Source organism: Nestor notabilis, unplaced genomic scaffold (assembly GCF_000696875.1).
Source record: "Nestor notabilis isolate BGI_N333 unplaced genomic scaffold, ASM69687v1 scaffold31005, whole genome shotgun sequence".
Classification (NCBI taxonomy): Eukaryota; Metazoa; Chordata; class Aves; order Psittaciformes; family Psittacidae; genus Nestor; species Nestor notabilis.
In genome coordinates, this window is record NW_009930264.1 from 4,027 (window position 1) to 15,671 (window position 11,645).

At 38.7% G+C, this 11,645-nt stretch overlaps 1 protein-coding gene across 1 annotated transcript; it reads left to right on the forward strand.

Moving 5' to 3' along the window:
* Window positions 1–235: 235 nt before the first annotated feature.
* On the forward strand, window positions 236–5,773 carry LOC104406371 (sorting nexin-9-like; the record flags this gene model as incomplete). Its single annotated transcript, XM_010015326.1, has 5 exons — window positions 236–312; window positions 1,003–1,092; window positions 2,524–2,638; window positions 4,159–4,250; window positions 5,534–5,773. Coding segments are annotated over 5 exons (422 nt in total), but the record flags the coding sequence as incomplete, so codon positions are not given.
* Between the last annotated feature and the right edge of the window lie 5,872 nt (window positions 5,774–11,645).

Genomic DNA, 11,645 nt, shown 5'->3' on the forward strand with positions numbered 1-11,645 from the left:
GTGATAGTACTGTGGTGGAACAGTGTTTATGTATTCCCTTTAGTATTCGTTTTCTATGAGATCTTCAGAGTTTTCCTTTAATATTTTTCTAACTTCTTCTTTATTGCTGGCTATAAAATGCTGACTAGGCATTTATTCATGTAAATTAAGCTATTTGAGACATTTGCCTTGGATCAAGGCAAGTTTCTTACTGCAATTCACTTGCTGTAATTTGAACACTGATGTTCACTTTTAGGAGAATCTGATCTCAATGGAGCAATAACAGAAGCAGGGAAAACCTATGAGGAAATCGCCAGTCTTGTGGCAGATCAGGTGGGAGTATTATGAATGCAGTGGTGTAGCATGTACAAATATATGACCTATCTGGGTCACTTCTGACTCTCTTTTTTTTTTTTTTTTTTTTTTTTTTTTTTTTTTTTTTTTTTCCTCTTCCTGTTAAAACATAACTGCTAGTGTTGCATACCACTTAAATGAGATTACTATTAGTACTTCTAAATGCGCTTTCATCTTCTCTACTGTGTTTCAACTTAAGATGGATGTGGTGGGAGGGTATTTCTTGGTGTCAGTATTCAAGTCATAAATTGATGTTTTGCATATTAAACTTAGTCTCCAAAATGCAGATCTTCTTAAAACAGTTTTCCAAGTCAGCAACTGAGGACATGCACCTGTCCCATGTGCATATATGTACATGTAATAAGATTGTACTGGTAACTCCTCTTCAGTGAAAATTCAAGGCAAAACCCTTCATATCATAAGCTAGTGTTGAGTAAAACAAAGAACAGAGGCATCTGCTAACTGGTGCTTGGTGTTTTACTCCAAAGAGTCCTTTCAGAAGGACTCCTTTAAATGTGAAACAACATACAATAAGTATTAATTAAGTAATCTTAGTATTGGATGTTTCTTTTCTGTTCTGTTCTTCCTTTTTTTTTTTTCCCCTCACCCTCTCTTGGCATCATAGTTTCTTTTCTCTGATGTTACTAATGCTTATGCTTTATTTATTAGCCGAAGAAAGATCTTCATTTTTTGATGGAAACAAATCATGAATATAAAGGATTTCTTGGTTGCTTTCCTGACATCATAGGAGCTCATAAGGTATGTGAGCAGACTTTCCTTTTAAGGGTTGGGTGGTAGAAGGATCTACAGCAACAAAAGCAGTGGTATGGTACACTGCATTTATGCAGCAGCCTGGCCCTGCTTCCAGAAACTCTAAAAGCTTCTGTGAAACCGGTGTGTTGATTTTTAAAACAAAAAAGTACTTAGAGGGAAGGGAAGCTAGAACTTGTCTTCAGATTTGACAATACCAATACTTTCTGCTGTAGTAGAGCACTAGAAACTTCATTATTTTCTTCAGGTTAACACCATGTTCCAGTGTAATGAATACCGGTAGTTTAAATTTGTAGTGTATTTGAGTCTTCCATAGTAGCTGATACTCAGCCATCCCAGTATTGTAGGCAAAACTTGTGTACGCTTACGTGGCTAGCTTACTGATTCATGATAAATAATCATGCACTGGCTAGAAGTTTCTTTTTAATATTAAAAAACAGAATAGAGCTAACTCCTCTGAGGGGGGAGGGACAAAAAATACACACCAAGAAAACCCAAAATCAACCCCAAAACAAAAAACCACCAGCAACAAAACCTAATCCCTTTATTCTCTGTAACAGGAAAGTCATCAGATAATAAGCCAGTAAACTTAGCCACTGTGTCTAGTTTGGGATAGTGTGCCCTTTTTTTGTTCCTAGAGGTTTCCATCTGTTTGTGTGCCTACTGTAACGTATTTCAGGAAACTAAAAATTTTGAACTGTTAAACAAGTACACAAGTATTTATTGAAGTGCTAAATATATAAAGCAAGGCCATATTTATTAGAGCAACAAAGATGAAAGCATATAAGTTTTGTGTAGTCTTTCTTAGGGCACTTATGATGTCCTTGGGGATAAATACCTTAAAAGGAGAAGAAATGTTTTTAAAACTTGAAACATAAGCCTACTACTAAGAGATGCGTAAATCAATTGTCTTGAATGTTTGGCACAAACACACTGTGAAGGGAGAGGCATTTCTTTTTATGCTTGTTGTTTTTATGCTTGTGACACAAGGATTTTCCTGAATCAAGTTAAACATTGCAGTGAGTTGTCCCTTGGAATATAGTTTGTTGTCACATCTTGTATAATGTGCAAATAAGGTTCTACAGGCATTTGAGGCTTTTGGATGTCTGTCGTGCTGGTTAGCTGTATTTTGAAACTTAGTCCTTTTGTCCTCTCTGTGAATATCCATGTAGTTTTCCAAGCTCAATTTCCTAGTGACTGTGTTCCTGCCTGTGTTTGAAGTGACTTTTTGCAAGCTCTTGGGACTCTTGAAATCAGTAGAGTGAAATAACAAATTTCAGGTGAAAACATGAGAAGGCAGAAACCGTCATTGTATGTGTATAGCATACAAGCTCAAAATGTGGCCAGAGGCATTTTGGATGACTGTAAAGACCTTTAAGCTGACTACTCTTTTAATCTTTCTGCATTTGTTTTTTACAGGGAGCAATAGAAAGAGTGAAAGAATGTGATAAATTAGTTGCAACTAGTAAAATAACACCACAAGACAAACAGAACATGGTGAAACGTGTGAGCACCATGGCTTATGCACTACAAGGTAAACCAAATTTTGGACTAAACAGTAATGTTGTAGACCTCTGAAATAAGTAACAAACTTCGAAAGAGAATCTTTATGCTGCCAGGAATGATAAGAGCTAGGCTTAGCTTGTTTTGGGTTTTTTGCGGGGGGAGGGTGTGGTGGTTTGGTTTAGTTTTTTTAATTTTTTTTTTTGTGTGTGATCTGCTTAGATCTTCCTAAAACTGCATTTATTTTGTGTATTGTTTTCTTACAAATCTCATAATATTGATATTGCAGAAGATACGTGTGTTGGAAATGCAATTTAAAAAAACCCCAACCAAAGCAAACACACACAAAAATCCCACCCCAAAACAAGCCCACAATGCAACAATCACCCCAGACTGATTCTTTCATTCTTGAAGTGATAATGTGTCAAAGATAAAGCATGGGCCCTGATGCAGGAAGCAGTTCATCATGTGCAGAAGTGTGTTTTTGACTCATGGTTTAGTCAGACATGATCCAATTGAGATTCATGCTGCACATAAGATTTTATTTCCTGCATGTTCTTTGAATGAAGTTTTTCCTCTTTAGGTTAGAGATGATGTAAATACGAGATCTCGCACACTGCACTTGAAAAACTGGGGAAGTGAGGAGTCAGGGCTCAGTCCTGCAGGATATCAAGTCCTCAGGTGCATCCTGTTACTGACTTCAGTGGGTCTACTCATTGCTTGAGGGAGTTGCATCTTTTTTAGCTGACTTAAAGGCAAGAGTACTCAGTGTTTTACAGGACAAAGTCAGAGCAGCACATAAAAATGGTTTTAGAAACAAACAAGAAAACTCCCCAGCCCTTTCTTTTTGGTCACAATGGTGCAAGAGGACTGTGCTGTGTAACTGGTAATCACGGAAGAGACCTCTAGGATAACTCTTATCTAGAATGTTTCTTCTCCCCCTGTTGGTATCTCAAAATATATTAAATTTTTTATTCCAGCCATAACTGCAGTCTGACAAGAGATGCAGGAAGTGGTGAAAGGTGTGACAGATTCAGTAACACTGTTTCTCAGTTTTCTACTGAAAGAGCCTCAGTCAAGAATGGGTCAAACGCTACTGGCTGTATCTTTTTTTTTTTTTTTTTTTTTTTTGAGCTAAATACTTACAAATGTGGCTTACAGCTTGACATCTCTACCCTTGGAAATCTGAATGTCCAGCCAAAATCTGTTGGTAACACTTCAGGAAAGAGCCGTTACCTCAGTAGGATAAAGTCCTCCTTGTATTTTTCATCAAATTTTTATATACCTGAGTATTGTAACAAGAACCTGGCTTTATCCAGGAAACATCCATATTTTATCAGTGAGTAATAGACACCCTACCAGTTTTACAAGCAGTTCCATCGTAACCTGAGTGCTGCAGGCAAAGCAGGTTGTTGGAAGCATTAGAACAGTAACTATGGTGACAGGGCTGGACATTGAGCTTGGTGCACAGTAACTAACCTGAACTAAGTGAAACTGTTCCTAATTACAAATGCTTCTCTTAAATAATTTCACTTCTGGGTCTATTTGCAGCTGAGATGAATCACTTCCACAGTAACCGGATTTATGACTACAACAGTGTCATTCGTCTGTATCTGGAGCAGCAGGCACAGTTCTATGAAACGGTAAGGGGTAGTATTTCAGTGCCATTTTCTTGGCATGTACCATGCTGCCACTTTTGTAAGAAATACAGTACTTCAGCATCTTTTTATATGAGCCTCTATCAGAGCAGATATTTCAAGAATTGTACATGTAAAAAAAATAAAAACAAAAAATGAGTTGAAATAGTATTTTCCTGTAGATAGTATCCTATGTACATAATTGTCATACTAGACTGAAAAAGCAGTGTAGAGAAACATTATTGTTGACAGCTTGATTTTTACTTTTTTTTTTTTTTCCAATGCTATAACTAGATATGCAGTAAGACCTGCTGCACTGAATACATCAAGAAACTATTTGAATGAAACTTCCCTCCCATAGGAATGGGGGATGAAGGGAAGCTTATGCAAGTTAAAGCCTGATGTATACAGGTTGGGGGAGACAGAACTGGAGTGCTTTAAGCGACTTACTAACTATGTTAACACTGATCACTTAACCTACAACCTCGGTTCTCATTTAAATTTGTTCTTATGCATGTGTTCCTTTTTTTAAAAGAAAAACAAGAACAGATTTTCTAATGTGATATGCTGGTAAAACATGTGAGTTTGAGTGTGCTGCAGCCTGGCTTCCATCACTTAAAGGAGTCATATAAGCAACTGGTTGCCCCTCACAGCAGTAACAGATGCCAGTGGGGCTTCAGAGGTATCTTTAGTGGATGAGAAGTTCAGGTCCCCCATTGTGTCACCTTGCTAAGTTTCTCTGACACATCTGATGGGCTTTAGGCATGTGTTTCCCCTTACCTTCTTTCAGTCTCTTGTCAAATCCATCCCAATTCTTCTGGTTGCAGCCTCACCCGTCTCCTTGTACCAATCCTCGCTCCCCCAGTACAGGGATAAAATCCATGTTCACATGTGCGATGCTGCTGGCTACCATAAGAACACAGGAACTCTGTTCTGATGTGTAGCCTTGTTTCAGTAGGGAAATTGATTTCATGAAAAATACGTCTTTGTGCCTGTAGTCTTCCTACATAGTGCAGTGATAGATAACCTGATAGGCAAGAGGACAGCCCAGCCTACAATACCTTCTCCAACACAACTTGAGTGGTGAGAGTACAAAATGAACAAGGCAGAAAGTGTATACATGAGAAGAAAAGTCTTTATAATGGAATGCTTTATATAATATACAAAATCTGCAGTAAAAACTGCAATTTTAAAGAAAATGAGGGAAAATTAATTTCTTAATCTGTAATTGTATTTGTGCACAGTTTAAAGTGACTACATATTAAATATGTTCTGTTTCTTTGTTTCAGATTGCACAGAAGCTGAGGCAGGCACTCAGCCGCTTTCCTATGATGTAGAGAATAAGGAATAGTCAACAATAAAGAACAACTCCGAAGTGCTTTTCTGATGCTGCGGCAACGCTAATAAAAACTTATTAGCTTTTGCCAGCCAAAACCCACCAAAAATCCCCAACAACAACAATCAGTTGTAGAAAAAAAAGAATTCTTTAAAATTTTACTTTATCAGCTGAAATCATAAGATAAGGTTCTCTTATCTTGAATAGTCTCCCATTTGTATCATTATTTAAATAAAAACAGCCAGATAATGCTGTCAGTTATGGGGCTCTAAATTATTGAACTGGTATGTTGCCATGGACTTCATGCAGACTTGCATCTATCAGATGTTCTTCCAAAAACTCTTAATCAACATCAGATTTACATATTTGTATCTTTTAAGTGGGAAAGCAGACAAGCTTGAGAGAATTAATACTCGTTATATGCAATCCAGCTCTCTAGTGATTCAATAGCCAGGAGGAATTATATTTGTGTATGTTTCTGGTACCTGTTCATGATAATCTCCTGAATGAACACTTTGTTCTAGGTTTTGCTTCCCATATGCAGCCATGGCATACTGCTACCATTATGACTTCTGGTAAATATCACTCATTCTTCCTTTTCTCTTTTTTCCTTCTAACCAGATCTTATACTTGTGGCACAACACCTCAGAGCTTATGTCAGGCTCGTTCTTTCTTGCTATGCACTGTGTAAGAAGACAAAGTACAAACAGGGAATGAGCCATTCAGGAAGGTGTGAAAACAGTTTTCCATACCAGCACTTTGACACTCCCCAGTGTTGTGCCATAAGGCACTGGTGTTCCTCAGTGCTGTACAGGGACAGCTTCCCTTTTACCCCTCAGAGTTCAAAGCCCTTTGTTAGAGAGGACACTGCCACATCTAACCCAAACTAGTAGATGTCCCCAAATTCCAACTAAGCTCAGGTCTTCATGTAATAGTATTGTATGCTGTTGGCTTGGGTTAACTTTTTGTTACCTTCTAATGCAAACTAAAAGGTGGCAAAAGTACCAAATAACATCATTAGTTATCACACAAACTCTGTGCATTGATCATCATCTCTTATTAAGTGGGCCAGTGACCTCTTTCATATGACTGAAACACCATTTGAGGCCTAGGCTTTTCAAAGCAAAAAGCCACAACCTACCCTGTTCACAGTGGGCACCAACTGCAGTAATTCATTTCATGCCATAAGCAACCACAAAAGCCAACATGCAGGTTTTGCTAAAATGTGCCTAGAAATGAACATTTCAGCAATAGAAAAAAAAAAAACAACCAAGGCATTTTACCAATAAGCCATTCTAAGGGATGGGTGCAGTCTGCTGGTTGGATAAGCTGCCTTATTCTGTTATACAGTGGTGTTATTTTTGTGTGCCAGAAGGAAAATCGGGGCCTGCCTGAATAACCTGAAACCAAACCAAACCAGACTAAGCCTAAGTCTAGATGCTTTTCAGTGTCTCGGGTTTTGTTCACATTTTATAAACCTTGTCTTTTTCTCCTCCCAGTTTTAGCTGTTTGCTTCCAAAATTCCATAGCTTTAGTGTTGTTTGATACAGCCATTTAAATATGTACAAATTGTAAAGAATGTGTATAAATGTTTTACACCAAATGTAAGATCTGCTTGCATGTAGAAGCAGCTTCTATAATAAATTGTTACAATATGTACAGTAAATTCTGAAATCACCTTTTCAAGCCAGCATTTTTTTAGCATTTGTATATTCACTTTTTGGTAATGAAATCTCTTTGTAACAGTCTCTTGATTTGGGAGGGGGAAGTGGGAAGGGGTCTTTTTACCAATCTTTAAATAGCTCTGTATGCACTAAAGTTGAAGGCTCTTTACTTTGAAGGGATTGTTTTGGAATCTAAGTGTAAGCTGTGCATTCCTAGTGCAGGAAAGCTATGACAGTAGCAACTGTGTCAGAGATGCAGCATTTTGGCACGAAAGAGAAACTGTTAAAAGATTTCTAGTAAAATGAAGTTAAAACTGGTAAATAAATATTTATGTATATCCACCAGACTATTTTTTTTTTTTTTATATTTTCTTTTTCGTTTGAAATCATCACGTTGCTTTCTAACAGGGTGGTGCAGTATGAGACAAATCCTCCTTATAGCTTTTCATCAGCTTACGCACACTGGCCGGCTGAGGAGGGAGAAAGCATCCATGTGTCTTCCATGAATCGGGCATCCCAATTGAAGGGTATAATAGTGCTAGTGACTGCAGACCGGCAAAGGCTACGCATATGTTGGAAGCTTTCATTATTCAGGTCAGTCAAGCTCATGGCTGATAGAACCCTCCTGACTGCAAATAAGTAGTAGAGCACAGTGCTACTGTGTATTCCTGGCTTTGTGTCGGCATGGTGTTGACCCAGAATAGGAATTCGATTGTCCTTGATATTTGTTTTTTAAATTAGACATCAATAGTGGCATAGTTAGATTGGGTGAGTTGGGAGCAACAGAAAACCTTCACACTGAAGATGCAGTCATAAAACAAGAATAACAAGTTGGAGTAAGACTTGAGCAGCACCCTCCCGAATTCTGTTTGTCATAGCTGAATAATTGATCTCTGGAGCATCAAAAGGCCTTAATACTATTTCCTGGCTTATGCTTTTCTTCGAGGGTGAGCCAAACATTGGCATTATTCCAGTGACTTTGTGAAAGTCTTCAAGCACCCTAGCTGTTGGGGTTGACTTTGTATTTTGTTTATTCTGTTACTGTTTTTCAGCACTAAAAATGTAGCTATACAAAGGGGAATGCTACCTGTATTTCTTGTCTGCAGTTAATTCCACATGGGATTAGACTGCAGCAGCAGGCAGTGGTGGTGTTGCAATGTATGGTATGTTTTTGGAAGAGTACTGTCTACTGCAATTAGAAAGAGGGGTCTTTAATGCTATAATGAGGCCTAGCTTTGCCTGAGTACTGACATTTTTACATTACTGAGCAATTTCTGTTTTCTATGACAAAGCAGTTGAGAAAGTATTAACATACTTATTCTGTAAATTCTGATTAAATAATATACATCAATTTTACTGCTGCCAAAATTATTCTTGCTTAGTGCAGCAGAATAATACAGACTAACAGCCTGTAAAGAAAGACATGCATCTCTTATGCTGTGCTTTAGTCTGAAGTACTCAAGATGCTCTGCCAGCCTGGATTGGCCAGCGTACTCCACAGCCTCATAGCATGCAGCTGCCTGAAGCAAGCAAAGTGCTCGCTAGGCAGGCATCCTGGTCAGCTGCTCCTGCCTTTCATGGGGCTTCACACTGAGACGTGTGAGCAAGCACCAGAGGAAGGCAAGCTGGGGGAGGTCTTCGTTCACTTGTTTTTTCCAAGTTCTGTACAAACAAGTACAGAACAGGAAAGGTAACCACTTGTGCAGGAAAAAAAACCTTTTCTGTCTAAAGAATCCCCAACAAAAATAACCTCATAGAACTAGAAACATATGGACTGGCTGGAGACCAATCCACCCATCATGTAGTTTACTACTCATCCATCAGTTATACCCTTACTATTTTAAAGGACACCTGAGTTACAAATACGCATTTTCTTGGAATCTTGGAGATTCCACAATGTGCCAGCATAGTACTTTACAGTAGATCAGCATGTTACTGCTTGAAAAGCTTTACTTTGCATGCATCATCACTTCTGAAAGTTGTGTACATATGGAATACTATCTCTGAGCTTGAGTTTTCATTAACTAGAACAGTTAACCAACTTATCTAATGTTTACATACTAGAAGTCTTTCTTCACGTTAAACTGTATTGCCTTTCTTCCCTGCGTGCATAAAATGAGCCTGTTCTCTTGCTCATACTATTTCTGTCAGTGCATGCCAGGGTGAGGATTGTAGCTCTCACTCTTCCAATAGAGTCATGCTGCTGGCCCATCAGTATTTATGCCCACGTCACCTTGCTGTATTCCTGCCTGGCTGCATAACTTCCCATACAGTGGCCAAATACTGTATGTAGAGTTTTGTGCATCTATCACAACTAAAATACAATTCCCAACCACACTTTCAATTTACCATACTTGGTTCCTCCCATACTTGTAATCCAGAGGTAGTTGGGGTCATGCAGGTTGCTTTGCTTTTAACAAATTTATGTTATATTCCAATTATTTTATAGACTTTTAGTGTCAGTTTTCAACTTGGTTTATGCCAACCTAGTAGTCACCATATTTAGAATGCATCCTCTTGAATTTCTTCTGAGATCTGAATGTGAGAAATCTGTCAAAATTCTTTCTGAAACCCTTCTGTTTGTATCTCTGTATCCCCTGTGTTTAAGTAGGTTAATCCGCCAGTCAGTGCATTTTTTTTCTCCCCCCCCCTGCTATTTGCACATCAGTTGTGGCTTTGGGATCTTTGCAGTATCTTTGCTGATGAAAGTCAGTATCTACTGCCTTACTGTGAAGTCTAGATTCTTGTCATCTACAGAGTTAAAATCTCTTTGCTCCATGATAGACTCAATCAGTTTCTTTAAACCAGACCTGTCAATCTGAAGCCAGCTTTCTCACATTTACTAAACACTGTTCTTCCTTTTTCTGGCCTGTGGCTGTGTTCTCCTATTAAAATATATCTTTGTAAGTCCCATATTTTTCTACTGGGGCTGAAGCAAGAATGTGTATCATGTCTAATGTTCTCTGTTAACAGCAGACTTTTGCTACCCTTGGTTTTCCTCTTATACCTAGCATCTTTAAAAACTATTCGCTTCTTACAATCGTTTGCTAATAGCATCCATCAATTTGAGGTCATTTTTAATTCACTTTGCCTTCCATTGCAATTAAATCTCAGTAGATCCAAATCTAAAATTGTTACTCTTCACTGGTGTATTTTTATCTTCTGAAATATCATTCCCTGAACAAACGAATAATTCTATGAATTTCTATTCCAAGAAATAGTTTTCAATTTAAAAAATAAAATAGAGCAGAATTGTAAGGATATGACTAAGTTGCTAGCTCCAAAAGGTTTCCTAGAGGTTATCTCAGCAGAATAATGACAAATGGTAGGGGCATAAAAATAACAGAAAATACAGAAACATTGTAGAGGCTTATGTGGGATTTGGACTAGATGATCTCCAGAAGTCCCTTCCAACCCTAATGATTCTACAGAGTGCTTTAGTTTTTTTTTGAATTGGATGTTAGTTACATAACTGCAGTTATTAGACTATTCCCAAAGATACTCGCCAAAAGCAAGGAGCAAGGGACAAGTGGTGCATGTGTATGCACATATATAGGGACATGCAGCATTTGTACTAGTTACGCTGAGCTGAGTTGGTCCCTCTGTGGGCTGTGAAGTCTGTGAAGAAAGGTATCAAACTGAGAAAATGGGTCAGCCAGGTAACCAGGCAGGTTCTTTGACCATCTAATAGAACTGATAGATGGGAAGGGAGGAGCGAGGGATACAAAAGAGAGCATTTGTTGTCAGCCAGCTTAGAGGCTTGGCTGGGACACTGGAAGAGCATCATCTGAAGAGCTTGGAAAGGCAGAGAAGGTCTGTGATTCTGGAGAAGGAAGAAAGAAAGGAGGAAAAAAAATAGTAGTCTCCTTTTAGGTTTTTAATTCCTTTTTCTGAAAAGATCTGCCCAAAGGGAGAGAGGCGGCAGTGGTTAAGTTAATGTTATTTAGCTGCTGGGTCCCTGCCAGAAATAACTGCACTTTGGAGCCCTTACACACTTTCAACCATAACGTCTCTTAGGAAGATGCCTCCATGCTGGGCTACCTAGAAAGGATGAGCTTAAGCTGTTAGGATCAGTGAAAGGTGGTGTGAAGTCAGTGGGCTGTGCAGGCCCACTTACAGAAAGGGGTGACCAACAGTATGGCTGTGTCTATAAACATGGTGCTGAACTTAGGGGAGGAGGAAGAGCACTGCACATTATCTAAACCAAAGCAGGTCAAGTGCCCTGGGAATAAAACACAGCTGCCTCGGGGTGTCTAGCCAAGGGAGCGTGCTGTGGTCTGATGTTTCAGTGTCTGTGTTTCTTCAGACTTCTTCCGGCCTATGAGCAATGTCTGCCTTACGCCAGGAAAGGTACCTTTTGCTGTCAAACACCCGTACCAGGATTTGTGAGTATTCTCGCTG